Genomic DNA, 14496 nt, shown 5'->3' with positions numbered 1-14496 from the left:
GGTGCAAAAGAAAAGCTTCAAGATCAAAATAGTAGTGTGGAATCCATAACACATAATATCAACGAGTTGAAAAATTAATATTATACAGTTATTTCAATCCATATTTTACTAATTTTTTGTAGTCTTCCACAGCTTTTATAAGATCATCTGTTGAGACGAATTCATTTGCCCCATGCGCAACATGAATTGAACCTGGACCGTAAAGAATCTTATTTTTTAATTGTTTCCTAGAAAGTGAAAAAGCGTCAGTTCCATAACCCAAGACAATCGATTCAAACCCATCAATTTTATAATCAAAGAAAACAGGGCCACGTCCTTTGCCAATAGTTGAGAAGAATTCAATTCTATCTCTATATTTACTTTCTTTGATCAAACCAGGTATCAAATCTTGGAAAAATTTCAAATGAGAAGCAACTCTAAATGAAAGAATAGCTTGTGCATGATCTGGAATGACATTTGCAGCAACACCTCCATTTATTTCTCCAATATTCAAGCTTGAATTACCTAATAAATCATCGAAAGGTAACTTTTGGCTCAACAAGGTTGATAAAAATTCAACAAGAATAGTATTTGCATTGATCCCCAATTCTGGATAGCCAGAGTGAGAAGCAAGTCCAGTGACATTCAAGACACCACCATAACCACCTTTATGACCAACACCTAATTTGTTTTCAGTAGGTTCACCAAATATAACGGTTTCCCAGTGGTAATCAATATTTGAATTTACATATTGCATACCATGACCACCATTTTCTTCACCAACAACAAATAACAAAGATAAGTCCCCTTCTTTAATATCACCATTTTCAAGTAGATCTAGGAATGAAATAACTTGTGCAGCAACAGATCCTTTAGCGTCAGTAGATCCACGCCCATAAATTCTTTTCCCATATTTTGAAATTTTATAAGGGAAAAATGGAGGTACAGTATCGATGTGACTTGTTAAAAGCACTTTTGTGTCATTTTGATAACCCTTATAAGCAAATACATTGTATCTGTTCTCAGCAACTCTTTGAAGATCAACACTCAATTGATGAGATCTGAGGTAATCGGCTAATTTAGTGGAAACTTCATATTCACTATAAGAAACCGACGGGATTTGCACCAATAGCTTATGAAGCTCAAACAATTGATCAATTTTTGGTTTTGAGAGATCATGGTCTGGAGAATATTGATAGAGTTCAGATAACAATGGGAACTGCAGTGGTGAGCCAGCAGCTAGCAAGCTAAAGCAGGTCACAATAAGAGAGGCAAAGAGCATTTTGGTGGTACAACTTGTAGCACATTTTGATGAGCTTTTTGGACAGCTTAAGTATAATTTGAAAGTGAGTTATGGAGTCAAGGCCCAAAACGAACAAATAACCGACGACGAAGAATCCACAGAACGAGTTCGCGAACACTGATCAAGGGTGAAGAGCCCTGAATTTCAAAAGCCTGTGAAAGGTGCTAGTTCAGTTGGGATTGAGTTGTACGAGATGAGCTTTGGAAAGAACTGTGCACTACACAAGCAAGGAAGGCTCAACTATCGCCTAGCGTAAGGACTGTTGTTGTTCTGACTTTCGCCCAAGTTACTCTTTCGAGTGTTTCAACGCCCAAACAGACACAATCTGGAAACCAAGAATCAGCTGAGAATGATACAATTAGATTTACTAGTTTTCAACTATATAATGTTACCAAATGGTGCGCTGTTGAGTTTGATTTTCCAATAACATCACCAGCCATTATGTCCAAGTCATACCTCCCTGTTCCAAATCCAACTCCATCTTACTGGCTGAGTCTGGAGAAAAATGATTCATTCTCAAGCTATAAGTCATCTGAAAAGGTTCCTGAAAGGACTGATATATTGATCATTGGCTCAGGGTATGCTGGCTCTGCAACTGCCTTCCATCTCATGAATGACAATCCAGGTCTTGATGTAACCCTTTTAGAGGCTAGAACCCTTTGTTCAGGTGCTACAGGCAGAAACGGTGGTCATTTAAAACCATATTTCCATAGATTATATTCTGAATATGAAAAAGAACATGGCCAATACGTTGCTGGTCAAGTTGTCAACTCAGAATTTGAACATTTGTATGAAATTAAAAATTTAGTTGAAAAGGAAAATATTGATTGTGATTTCGTCTTGACAAGAGCATGTGATGTTTATAGAGACTCGAAAAGGGTCGAAAATGATTTGATTGCCTTTGAAAAGCTCTTGAAAAACCCCTACATTAAGGATGAGGTTAAAAATAGTATTCAGCTAGTCCAAGGTGATCATGTTGCTAATTTATCTAAAGTTCCAGATGCAAAGATTTGTTTCACTTATCCAGCTGCTCATATTTGGCCTTGGAAACTAATGACAGCTTTATTGAAAAAAAGTGTCAAAAAAGGCTTGAAACTTTATGCTAATACACCAGTTTTAGAAGTTGTTCAAGATGCTGTGAATTATAAGGTGGTGACTCTAACTGGTACAATCATTGCTGAAAAAATTATATTTTGCACCAATGGTTACACAAAGTCCATCTTGAAACCATTTGAGGAAGCAATTATTCCTGTTCGAGGAGTTGCAACTCATATAAAACCCAATTCTTTTGAAATCGCTCCTCAGCTTCCAAACACTTATGGTTTATTCTCCCGCGCAATGTTGGACAGTGATTATTTAATAAACCGTGCCGATGGTGGTGTAGTTGTTGGTGGAGCAAGTGTCTTGATGGTCAAATCGAACGGCGATGATTCTGAAATTTTTGATGATGTTGATGATTCCAAAGTTCCCAAAAATGTTGAAAATTATTTCCAAAACTACATGAACAAAAATTTTACCACTTGGAAAGATTTCAAGACCGTCAATGACTATATATGGTCAGGTATAATGGGGTTTTCAAAAGATCGTTTTCCATACGTTGGTGAATTAGACTCTTTAGGTTTGAATAATGCCTATATTGTGGCTGGGTTTTCTGGACATGGTATGCCTAGAGTCTACTTGAGTGCAAAAGCTATTGCGAAATGTGCTTTGAATGGAAAGTCGATTCAAGAAGTTGGTGGTATCCCCGAATGTTATTATTTTTCTTCAAAGAGATTGACTAAAAAGGGACATGCTTACAAAAATGAAATATATAATCATGTATCAAAGAGTCACTTATAAAAAAAGTTATCTATCTCATTTCTAATTGCTCAACTTCAATAGATTCAATAAATTTGAATTGTTCTTTTCTCCATGTATCGTCCTCCAAGTAAAACCCATTGATATCGAAAACAATGTTTTGAGCACCATCTCTATATTCAGGCCACTTTGGAACATCATCAATGTTCAATTGATCTTGATTCAAATTTGGATCTAAATCTGTAATGAAACTTGCCCACATTTTGGAAATACTTTTTGAAACATTTGGAATTCTTGGATCATCAAACATAATTTCGCCCAATGTTGAATGTTCAGGTTCATCTGAATTATCAAACACGTAAACAATCTCTGTGAAATGTTTAGCCCCAATAAAAGGTTCATTAAAAGTCTCATTGTCTGGAATATTATGTCTATATTTATGAACTGGAACACCATCTCTAGAAAATATTTCAGCAGTTTTTCTAGCACCTGCTATAAACAAAAGATCACCCCAAAGGACACTCATTCTTGGAGCTTGTTTCCCATAAGATGAAGGATATTCAATTGGAGTATTGTTATAAGTTGGATCTAACGGAGAAGAAACTGACGCATCCCCTAAAGGATATAATTCATCCAATTTATCGATTGAAGAGTTTGTTAGATATGGAAAGTCTTTAGCCAATGCCGCTTTGAATTCTTCAGTTGTGTTCAAAGTGGTATTGATAAAATCGTAACCTTCATCAGAATTTGAGCCCAATAACAATGGAATCTTTTTATATTCCCCAGCTTGTAAGGATAAATAACTTGATTTCGGAATGATATCACCATCAACATAAGCTTGATGAAATCCACCTTTAATGATTTTATTGGTTTCATTAAAAACATGATTCAATTCATGAGCATCAACATGTTGTAAGCATTCAAATGAGCTTGGTGCTTCTGAACAATTAAAGTGATTTGACAATTTGGCAAAATCATCTTCAGCAGTAACTAAGGTATCAGCAAAATAATCTGCAAACATACTTGTACCACTCTCCATAATGGCACCTTTAACATAATCACCCAATTGGCCAGAGTTTAACAATTTACCAACAGAGTAACCACCTGCACTTTCACCCCAAATAACTAAATGATTAGGATCACCACCAAAAGCTTCAATATTTTCATGAACCCATTGAATAGCCTTGATTTGATCACGTAATCCAACATTTGTATAACCTTTGTACTCAACTTCACGAGATCTCAAAAATCCAAACCCAGTCAATCTATAATTGAGTGAAACACCAATAAATGGTTTACCGATATCCACGGAATTTTCCACAATATATGACAAGTTATAGGAAGGTCTAGTACTTGAACCATCCATAAAAGAGCCACCATGAATCCAAACAGCAACAGGTAATTTTACAGAAGAATTGTCATAACCTCTTGGTTTGACAACATTCAACTTCAAACAATCCTCAGATTGAGGTAATTGAGAGCTTTGGTTACTTCCACTAGCAAAACATGAAGGTCCATAAGTATCAAAAGTTTTAACATCTGACCAAGATTGATTTAAAGATTGAGGGCTAACAAATCTTAAAGAACCTAATGGAGGTTGAGCATATGGAATACCTAAATAAGCATCCTGGTTGAAACGTTCAATAACTTGACCTTGAATTGAACCATTCTTAACATGAACAATTGGGGACGATGATAAATCATCTCTTTTCATCACAGGGTGTGAAATAACCAAGCAAGCAAAAACTAGCAGTAAGATTGATTGGATTGACATTTTGTGTTGATAATTCAAAGCCATGTTTGATTCGTTTTGGAAAACCAATGGCTTTTCTATGGTTTATATAGATGAACCCATTAACCTCAAAACTTCATCCTCACCATCATCTCTTGATTTGAGGGGTGTAGAGGGGCAGATGATTTGCAACCTCTTCAATTTATTGGACATTTGTGTTGTGTGTTTGTGTTGAAATATTCTCCTTTAGCCATACGTATTAATTTCTCAAGGCTCAGAAAAATAAGGGTCTTGAAATTCTTTTGATCTCATTCACTTTTGCGGCTTTAATAATTTAACTCGGGATCTAAGGTAAAAGCGTATCTGATGCAGTTATGAGGCTTGTAACACCCCATCATAGTCAAATCCCATTGCAGATTTGTTCTAGACATTGCTGTGAAGTACTGATTGCAGCTTTAGTTATAGATTCCACTCATTTGAAAACCTACCAGTTGATGATTCTTCGGGGTTGGACTCAAATGCTTCAAATAATGATTCAGGAATGAAACTGTGATATTCATCATAATGATAAATCAAATCCTGGAAAGAGTTGTATTTTGGGTAACCTTTACAATTTGGTTCTTTACAATGATGATCATCCCAATTGTCCCAAAACGTTTTCCCCTTAGATAGGTTGAGATTATCATAGGCATCTGTACTAGTACTGCTCACAGTTTTGTATCCGTTCGATCCATCATCAATATCACCAGCTTTTGGTGTTGGACTAGTGTAGACCTCAAACGTGGGTATTCCTCTTATACCTGAGTAATCTAGCTGGTCTCTTAACATGTTTAAAGTTTCATCAGTCTTCATTTGATGGGTGTTTGCATCAACAAAATCACTCATAATATGTGTTGATAACATATGCTCACTCAATTTATCGTTTGTAGGAAATGATTCATCACATTCATATGGACATTTAAATTCATCAATTGAGTGTGTCTTTACATGACGGCCCAACTGTTGACTTGTTACAAAGCCTTTTGAACAAATTTCACACCTCAAAGGTTTATCAGATGAGTGGGTCCACAGATGTACTTTGAGGTGTGAATCACGAAAGAACGCCTTGCCACATTGACCACATTTGAAAGGTCTTTCATTTGAGTGAGTTCTGATGTGTTGTTCCAATAGACATGGTCTTGAGTACGCCTTGAGACACCCTTCAAAATCGCAGTGGTACTTCTTCGGTCTTGTTGCCGGTTTCTTTGAAATGGCTGGCATCTTGAGTTGTTTTTTTCCCAAAAGGACAATTGATTTATCAAAGCTTTGAAATGAGGTTTGAGTTGTTGATGTTGTTGCTTATGCTTTTTTTTTTCACGAAGATACAAAAAAAAATATGGTTTCTAATCATCGGATTTAAGCTACTTAAAACCGAGAATTTCGCGAAATTTCTTATAATGTCGAATAGCATTCGAATAATTACATTTTAATTCAAAGACAGGCTGATACTATATTAAAATATGTAAAGCTTCATATTTAATTCAGCTTCCTTCAGATATTTTTGCTTAATAGCTTTGGTTAATCCATCAGGACCACATACAAACAGTTGAGCATCCTTTGAGTACAAATGTTGTTTCAAAAGTGATGGGTTGATTCTCCCTTGGGAAACAAAGTTCTCAAAGTTGTGTTGTTTGTCAACAACGTAAATCAATTGAAACCTGTCACCATATTTTCTCTTCAATTGATCAATTTTACTCTTCAATGGGATATCGTTCTGGTCCTTATTGGCATATATTAAGGAAACGTTCTGGTCATGGTTCAGCAAGATATTTTGAATGGTGGAAAACACAGGGGTGATACCAGAGCCACCAGCAATGAAATTGACATTTTTAGATAATTTTTGGTAATCAATTGTATGGATAGGTAATGGACCTCTAAATGTAACTTCATCCCCAACTTTCAATCTATGAAATGCTCCACTTGTACCATCCCCATTCAACAATTTCACAGCCAGATGTAAAAACTCTTTCTCATCTGGAATGTACAATAGTGAATATGGTCTGACTTTTAGCTTTCCACTTTCATTGTCGTTGACAAAAGCTAAAACTGCCTTCCCAGGTTGAACTCCTGTGATTGAATGATCTGGTAGTCTGAATTTAAAATACTTTGTATCCGGCGACTCTTGACTAATTGATGCGAGTTTCAATCTGTTTCCAAACAAATAGCTAGGGAATATGTTTTTTTTTCCCGAATCGCTGGCGATGGTTCTTGTTGAAGCAGCATAATAGGCAATAGTAGCAGTTGATGCTAATAACGAGGTTGCCAAAACCACCCTGGAACTAACCATGAAACGCGTAGTGGTACTCAAGAAGCTCATCATTGAATGAACCGCATTATATTCAAACTGAAATATAATTAAGAATTCCTAGTTGCTTTAAATAATCTGAAGGTATTCGAAAATGACATGATTACACTGATGACATAAGCCCGGCTCTCGCACGAGAAGGTGCTAAATCCATAATTTTATAATCTATTTACCCAATTTGTCATTTAAGGCCCCACTATTGGTTTCAATGCTTTCTCTGTCGATATGACTGATATCCTTCTTGACAACGAAGCGTGCCATGTGGATTTCTTGCTTAGAACTAGCATCTTTGATATCAACTCCATAATAATCAGTAGTTACATTTTCCATTCCAATGTTTAGTTCAATATAACCTCTCCAGAACCCATCATTCCAAATTAAATCATTATTTCCAACTAATTCTTTTGACATCAAAAGACTTTGAGACTCATCAAAATGCTTTGGGAAAGTGGTTGGGGAGCTAACTGCACTTGTAGTGAACTCAACAACAATTGTACCTTCACCAGTCTCAATATTATATTCTCCATCTGGTAAAGATAATTCGCTAGTGATTGCAATATGAAAATCACCACTCAGAATAATGGTATTTAATAAGTTGTTGTCCTTGATAAAGTTCAATATCCTATTTCTATTGGCAATATAACCATCCCAAGCATCTTGATTGAACTCTTCAAATGGGAATCCTAATCCACCAGTTTCTGGTAAGGTGAAATCAATATCTCTGACAACACATTGACTCGCAATGAAATTCCAAACCGTATCATTATCTAATAATCTTCTTTCTAACCATTCTTCTTGATCATATCCTAGCATGGTGCGATCTTCAAAATTAACCAAATTTTTAATCATTTCTTGATTATGATAATAATCAGTTATATCTCGAGAGTAATGCCTTGTATCCAACATATTAATTTGAAACAATTTACCAAATTTGAAGTTTCTCCAAATTTTGGATAGATTTTTTTGTGGTCTAATTGGTAACCATTCAAAATATGCCTGGGTTGCTTCATCACGTCTTTTTAAAAATTCATAACCGTTTGTTTCAACACTACCTCTTAGCCATGAATTATCAGCAACTTCATGATCATCCCAAACCAAGATCCATGGGAACTTTGAATGTGATTTTTGTAAATTTTCATCACTTCTATAAGATGCATAACGAAGTCTATAATCCTGTAAAGTCTTACACTCATGTTCTGGAACATGGTCTCTTCCCAATGAAGTTCCATTTGTATAAACACCGTTAGCAAATTCATAAATATAATCCCCAAGATGAATAACATAATCAACAGAATTTTTTAAAACTGGGAACTTGTAGGCATGGTAATAACCACCTGCATAATTTGCACAAGAGTAAACAGCCAACTTAACATTGTCCTCTTGATTTGGGTGTGGTAAAGTCTTGGTTTCTCCAACTTCAGATTCAACATGAACACCACCAAGAGTATTGAACTTGTAGTAATAAGTATGATTTGCAGTTAACCCAGTGATGTCCAACTTTACAGTATAGTCAATCAACCCATTTGTAAAAGTGATACCTTTTGTTAAAATCTTGGTAAAATTTTGATCTTCAGATATTGAAAATTCAACTGGAACTAATTGTGTTTCTTTTAAATACTCATTAGGAGTAATTCTTGTCCAAACAATGATGGAATCCAATGTAGGATCACCAGATGCAACACCATGATTAAAGGTATAATTGCTGAAGCTGGTTTGAATGAAATTTTCAGAGGAGATATTGAAATTGATATCATCTTCTGGTAAAACCAAAACCTGTCTTGACAAAAGATCAAAGTTGAGATTGATCAACTCAGAATTAGATATGAAACTTTTGATATAATACAAATAGGATAGTATGGCAACAATGATTGAATTGAGTAACATCTTGAGTGTATCAATTTTATGAAGCCCATAAAACAAAGAAGAAAGAGAATATTCAAATTTTCTTTATAAATTCATCAAATAAACGTTGAGGTTATTGTCAGACGAGAAACCAAATAGAGTCAACACCGCCAGGTTATTAGCTTCCACCCAAAGCAGTAAACAATGTGCGCAGTGAACACCATAAAAGCTCCACGTTGATGGTGCTCCGGCATTAAGCCACTTCATTGGTAGACACAAGACTTTTCTTCAATTCACAATAGATTGAATATGTCATTGTTGAGATTGCAAATAATAGAGGCTAGTATACCATGGTTCCTGGAAGCGACCGTCTAAGCTGACGATTTAATGTGAACGGTGAAATGTATTTTAGTCAGGCATAGGATCGCACTTATAGTCTGATACAGTGCCATATACGTGTAGCATTGTCACCTTCTCATCATCACTAAACACGTTTTCAATGGGCGATCACGTCCGATCAAGCTAAAAAAAAAAAAATTGTCACATTCTTTTGTACCCGCGAATTTGCCTAATCAATTAGTATTGAGTGAGCTGAACACTGGAAAATGAAACATGGCACACCTTTACTGTCGCTTCTCACTTCTTTCGTGGTATACCTTGTGTATAATTAGTGAACGTGCAAGGCATTGATCTGAAAAAAGCCCAACAAACGACAGATTTACGCTATAATTAAGCATAGCACACGTTCATAAATAAGTAGCGATAGAGATATATGATTCTCTGGAAAAGGCAATGTCCTCATCTCATGTATCTACAAGCTCGTTCATACCTTTTAAATCACATATAAAAGATCCAGATAGCCCGTCAACTTGTAAATCTCGTGAAACGGTCTTGATTCTCCATCACAGAACACATTCGCGAAGATTTTTCACAAATGACATTAAAAACCGATAACATTGAAAAAGTTGAATATGAAGTCAACTCTACAGAAATTCAGAAAAGTAATTCTTCTGAACAAATCAGCGATAATGAGGCTCAAGAAGGTGATGTCCCAAAAGAAGGGATCTTCAAGAGGCTAGGTGGTATCTTTACTTGTGGTGCTGCATTCTTGAGTGATGGATATCAACAGGGTGTTATGACCATGGCTAATGCTGTTTTATCAAAATCTTTTAAAGGATATAATACCAAATACAAAACAATGGTTTCAAATTCTATCTTGGTGGCTAATATAATTGGTCAAATTGCTTTTGGGTTCATTACAGATCGTGTGGGTAGAAAACAAGCTTTCATTTATACCACTGTATTCATTATTGTTGGTGCTATTGTTTGTGCTTGTGCTTCTGGATCCACTGAACAACGTTTATTTTGGATGTTAATTATTGGGAGAGGTATCTTGGGTTGTGGTGTTGGTGGTGAATATCCAACTTCTGCTTCTGCAAGTATTGAAACAGCAAATGAGAAAATGAGTATCAAAAATAGAGTTACTCCATTTATTATGTCCACAAATTTCTTTGTTGCCGCAGGTATTCCAATTGCTACAATTGTATTTTTAATTGTTCATGAGATTTGGGGACCAAATCATTTAAATGGTATTTGGAGAACATGTTTTGCTATTGGTGCAGTAATTCCAATATCAATTTTCTATTTCCGTTGGAAATTAGATCATGCAAATTCTTATAAAACTAATGCTATCAAGAGAAAAGTTCCGTATAAATTGGTTTGGAAAAAATATTGGAAAGAATTTGTCTCTACTGCTGCAATGTGGTTTTTCATGGATATGATTGTTTATCCAAATAACATCTTTAGTACTTCCATCTTGGCTGTTGCAATTCCAAAAGCAACTTTAAAAAGAACTGGTGAATGGCAATTGTTTTTATCATCATTTTCAATTTTTGGAGTCTTTGCAAGTTGTATTGGATTAAGATTTATTACAAGAAGACAAGCTATTATCTCTGGTTTTATTGGATATGGTATTATTAGTTTTATTGTTGGCGGTGCTTTTGAGAAATTTTCAGAAATTCCGGCTTTATTAATCATCTTTTATGCTTTTTTAAATATGATTATTAACTTTGGTCCTGCTAGTCTTCAATCTGTGGTTAGTTCTGAATCTTTCCCAACAGCCGTTAGAGGTACAATTTATGGTATCTCTGCAGGTATTGGGAAAGCAGGTGCTGCTGTCGGTACTGAAGTTTTCACGCCATTACAAGTCAATTATGGGAAAAGATACACTTTCTTTTTAAGTGGTGGTATTTCGTTTTTAGGTGCTATTGTTGTTTGGTGGGGGGTGTCCAGATTATGGTGATCGTACATTGGATTTCCTTGATGAAGAGTTTAATCAATATTTAAAAGAAAATGGATGGGAAGGTTCTATTGGTGAAAAAGAAAATGCAAAAGAGCTATAAGCTGTTTATTGTTAATTTATATCATTTCTGAGCAATTACTTCACCATGTATTTGAACCCAACTTGCCTTATCATCATTAGCCCATTGAAGCCATGCTTCCTTCAATTGAGATTTGGTGTATTTATCCGAACTGTTATACTTTATGGAATCTAATCTTTTGATATACATATTTGAAAATAATTCTCTATCAGCTCTGCTTGAAATGCACCAAGTTGAAGTAGTATGTATGATTTTATCTGGTTTAAACTTAACACCAATAAATAGCTCTTTTAATCTTGAACCACCATACCAACAAGTAAATTCAGTAGTTGCTTTTTCCAAATAATAGAAAAGTGGCTCTTTAAAAACTTCTGGATAGAAGATACAAGCTTGTAAGTCTCCATCTCTACAGCATATGTAACCACCTGGTTTCAATACTCGCTTCATTTCTTGGAGTGCTTTCAATGGATTTTCCAAATGTACAATCACTTGATGAGCATGAACAATATCAAAACAGCTATCCGGATATGGTAAAGAATACACGGAACACACTTCAAATGAAACGTTTGGTTGTGATTTCTTTGTAGTTTCATCCCTCAAAGCTTCATCAATTAATTCTTTTGTAGGTTCAATACCAATAATCTCACCTTTTGGAACATATTTACCCAAATCATAAGTAATTGTCCCTGGACCGCAACCCACATCTAAAATCTTGTCTGTTGGTTTGATGAAATTCAACATATAAGCACAAGAATTCTTTACATTTCTCCAAGAATGAGTCAGTGAGATGGACGCGTCATGCCCATCTCTGTAATATGTTTGATCAGTTGAAGACATGAGCTGTTGTGGATGCTACAACTTGCAACTTTCATGTTGAAACATTAATCAATTACTTATACATCCCGCCTCGATTACGTCAAGTCTTTGTCATCGGATCTTATAAAGAGTATCTAAAGCCTCGTTGTTGTTTGTCTGTAAGATCCATAAACTCTTCATTCTCAACATATATCTCTTTTCCCTCTGCTAAGTCTTTGGCATCACTGGCATCCCTCTTCTTGTTTACCCATTGATAATAAAATCTTAAGATCATTGGTAAGATCATTAGCAAAATCCAACATACAATCATCATTCTAAAACCTTCATCATAACCTGTTTCATCTGGATGTTTTGGTGCTTGAGAAGAGACAAAAAATTGAGGCCCAGCAATCATACCAACACAATACGCAATGAAAACAATAGCATTAGCTGTAGTTCTTTTTGTATAACCGGAGTAGTTACGAGTCATCAATGTGAAGATACCAATATCTGAGACTGTGTTTGAGTATTGAATCCAAAAAGCAACTAGTCTTCCAGCACGTTTGGAGTTTGGATGGTTGGGCAAGTATTTAACAATGCATGTTCCAATTAAACATGGGATCATGAACACAGACTGTGTCCATAAAGCAGAATCAGGAACAGTGGCCACAATCCAACCCCCAACCAACAAAGTTATACCCTGAATAATACCAGAAACAGATTGAAGCAGGACAGTATTTAATGACGAAAAGCCGAAAGATTTTATAATTAAAGTACCGAAAACACTTATACCTGATGCTGATAAACAGCCAACAAACTCAATTATGGCTAGCATTATAATTTGGAAATCCAATAAAGCTTCTTTAACTTGATCAACCTTGAAAGTTTCATTTTTAACTCCAGTTTTATTTCTTCTAATTCTTTCCACCGCAATATATTTTTCTCTATCATTCAAGAATTTGGCATTTGGAATTGAATCAGGAAGAAAGAAAAAAACGGCAATACCCCAAAAAAACGTCAATAATCCATAAATGATGTAAAACCATTTCCAAGATGGAATTGAAGATACAATATGTCCTAAACCATAAGCTATAATACTACCAAGAAAAACACCCAAAGCATTTCCACAGTACCAATAGGCGACTCTGACAGGTTGTTCCTTCTTTGTGTACCAAGACCCTGTCAGCAAAACCCATGAAGGAGAAACTGCTGCTTCAAATAAACCCAAGAAAAACCTAATAATAGCTAAACCTGCAAAGTTCTTGGTTGCAACAGTACATATCAAAATGATTGACCATAAAACTAATGAGCCACCAACGTATTTTGAAATTGAGAATCTTTGGCACATATAACTAGCAAATGGTTGTCCAATCAAATAAGAGAAATAAAAGATAGATCCACACCAAGAATATTGTTGACCATGTAAGTTCAAATCTTTATCCAAACCAAATACTGAACTTTGAGAAAGTGCACTTTTATCCAAAAATTGTAAAAAATATGAAAGAACCAAAAACGGCATCAAATGTCTATCAATATTTCTAAACAGTTTCTTCTCTTCACTTGGAGTTATTTCAACACCCTGATGCTTAGCTGCGATTTCCAGAGCAATATCAGCTCCAGCTGGTGTATCGGAAACCTCTTGAACTTCACCACTGTTTAAAGATTTTTCATCAACTTTTTCTTCCAACTTATCTGTCATCGTCTTTGGTTGTTGAGACAAGACTATTGATGATAGAGAGTTAGATGTGATCTTTTATATATACCATGGTGTTAAATGGGGAAAGATAATATCACCATATTCTTCGTTCTAGTGATGTACAAAGTTGATAAGATTTGATTCTTGGGTAATTTTTTTTTCTAGTTTTGAAGAATTACTAAAAGCGGAAGCTTCCCAATACAGTAATTACTACAATGTTCACTATCACACATATAATTTATAGAGGCTCAAGCTCAGGATACATTCTAGTTATGACACCATTTTCCACTATTACAGCAATATTAGAGTCATAGTTTGTTGGCGAACCTTCAAGAACAATAAAACTCTGATTCTCGGACTTCAAATTGAAAATTTTGTCAACATTGTACGACAACAAGTTAACAGCTTCACTTTCAGAAAGACCACCAAAAGATGCAGCAGAGGCACAATAGTCAAGTGCTAACCTAACATCCAGATCTTCTGGATATCCTAAGCCAACCGTAATACCTTCTCTTGTTAAGTTTTGTAGCAAGGAAACTTCACCACCGACCCCAGTTAAACAGCGACGTTCGTCCCAAAACTTGCGTTGACAGGCCCATCCTTTCAAGACAACAGGAATATTTTCTG

General features: G+C 35.4%; 10 protein-coding genes across 10 annotated transcripts in view; 2 read left to right on the top strand and 8 right to left on the bottom strand.

Annotated features, from left to right (window-relative positions):
* Window positions 1-88: 88 nt before the first annotated feature.
* WICANDRAFT_85919 (uncharacterized protein) lies at window positions 89-1261 on the bottom strand (the record flags this gene model as incomplete). Its single annotated transcript, XM_019185971.1, has 1 exon — window positions 89-1261. The coding sequence occupies one exon, from the start codon at window positions 1259-1261 to the stop codon at window positions 89-91; it is 1173 nt and encodes a 390-aa protein (XP_019036147.1).
* A 406-nt stretch (window positions 1262-1667) lies between these two features.
* Window positions 1668-3087, top strand: WICANDRAFT_65202 (NAD(P)/FAD-dependent oxidoreductase; the record flags this gene model as incomplete). The annotated part of the gene is made up of 3 exons (XM_019183872.1): window positions 1668-1680; window positions 1719-3020; window positions 3068-3087. The coding sequence occupies 3 exons, from the start codon at window positions 1668-1670 to the stop codon at window positions 3085-3087; spliced, it is 1335 nt and encodes a 444-aa protein (XP_019036146.1).
* Window positions 3088-3131: 44 nt separating this feature from the next.
* Window positions 3132-4793, bottom strand: WICANDRAFT_36212 (uncharacterized protein; the record flags this gene model as incomplete). The annotated part of the gene is made up of 1 exon (XM_019182407.1): window positions 3132-4793. One exon carries the CDS (start codon window positions 4791-4793, stop codon window positions 3132-3134), a length of 1662 nt encoding a protein of 553 aa, XP_019036145.1.
* Window positions 4794-5133: 340 nt separating this feature from the next.
* Window positions 5134-6071, bottom strand: WICANDRAFT_107307 (C2H2-type zinc finger protein; the record flags this gene model as incomplete). The annotated part of the gene is made up of 1 exon (XM_019180497.1): window positions 5134-6071. The coding sequence occupies one exon, from the start codon at window positions 6069-6071 to the stop codon at window positions 5271-5273; it is 801 nt and encodes a 266-aa protein (XP_019036144.1). The 3' UTR covers window positions 5134-5270.
* Window positions 6072-6357: 286 nt separating this feature from the next.
* Window positions 6358-6996, bottom strand: WICANDRAFT_13162 (cytochrome b5 reductase family protein; the record flags this gene model as incomplete). Its single annotated transcript, XM_019180561.1, has 1 exon — window positions 6358-6996. A coding segment is annotated over one exon (639 nt), but the record flags the coding sequence as incomplete, so codon positions are not given.
* A 324-nt stretch (window positions 6997-7320) lies between these two features.
* WICANDRAFT_36380 (alkaline phosphatase D family protein) lies at window positions 7321-9039 on the bottom strand (the record flags this gene model as incomplete). Its single annotated transcript, XM_019182428.1, has 1 exon — window positions 7321-9039. The coding sequence occupies one exon, from the start codon at window positions 9037-9039 to the stop codon at window positions 7321-7323; it is 1719 nt and encodes a 572-aa protein (XP_019036142.1).
* An 892-nt stretch (window positions 9040-9931) lies between these two features.
* WICANDRAFT_85914 (uncharacterized protein) lies at window positions 9932-11399 on the top strand (the record flags this gene model as incomplete). Its single annotated transcript, XM_019185970.1, has 3 exons — window positions 9932-10040; window positions 10077-11258; window positions 11290-11399. The coding sequence occupies 3 exons, from the start codon at window positions 9932-9934 to the stop codon at window positions 11397-11399; spliced, it is 1401 nt and encodes a 466-aa protein (XP_019036141.1).
* Window positions 11400-11420: 21 nt separating this feature from the next.
* WICANDRAFT_36397 (class I SAM-dependent methyltransferase) lies at window positions 11421-12215 on the bottom strand (the record flags this gene model as incomplete). Its single annotated transcript, XM_019182431.1, has 1 exon — window positions 11421-12215. One exon carries the CDS (start codon window positions 12213-12215, stop codon window positions 11421-11423), a length of 795 nt encoding a protein of 264 aa, XP_019036140.1.
* Window positions 12216-12315: 100 nt separating this feature from the next.
* Window positions 12316-13923, bottom strand: WICANDRAFT_102041 (uncharacterized protein; the record flags this gene model as incomplete). Its single annotated transcript, XM_019180342.1, has 2 exons — window positions 13824-13923; window positions 12316-13763 (listed from the first exon to the last, which is right to left on the bottom strand). The coding sequence occupies exons 1-2, from the start codon at window positions 13870-13872 to the stop codon at window positions 12316-12318; spliced, it is 1497 nt and encodes a 498-aa protein (XP_019036139.1). The 5' UTR covers window positions 13873-13923.
* Window positions 13924-14107: 184 nt separating this feature from the next.
* The window catches only part of WICANDRAFT_85911 (uncharacterized protein), a gene marked incomplete at both ends in the record, with an annotated part of 3766 nt that continues 3377 nt past the window's right edge, over window positions 14108-14496 (bottom strand). Inside the window, one exon of the mRNA XM_019185969.1 lies at window positions 14108-14227. Within this exon, the coding sequence (XP_019036138.1) occupies window positions 14108-14227 (120 nt within the window). The remainder of the gene's footprint in view (window positions 14228-14496) is intronic.

The sequence above is a fragment of the Wickerhamomyces anomalus genome (assembly GCF_001661255.1).
Source record: "Wickerhamomyces anomalus NRRL Y-366-8 unplaced genomic scaffold WICANscaffold_7, whole genome shotgun sequence".
Taxonomy (NCBI): domain Eukaryota; kingdom Fungi; phylum Ascomycota; class Saccharomycetes; order Phaffomycetales; family Wickerhamomycetaceae; genus Hansenula; species Hansenula anomala.
The sequence above is the reverse complement of the archived record's forward strand: the minus strand, read 5'-3'. Positions and strand labels throughout refer to the sequence as shown.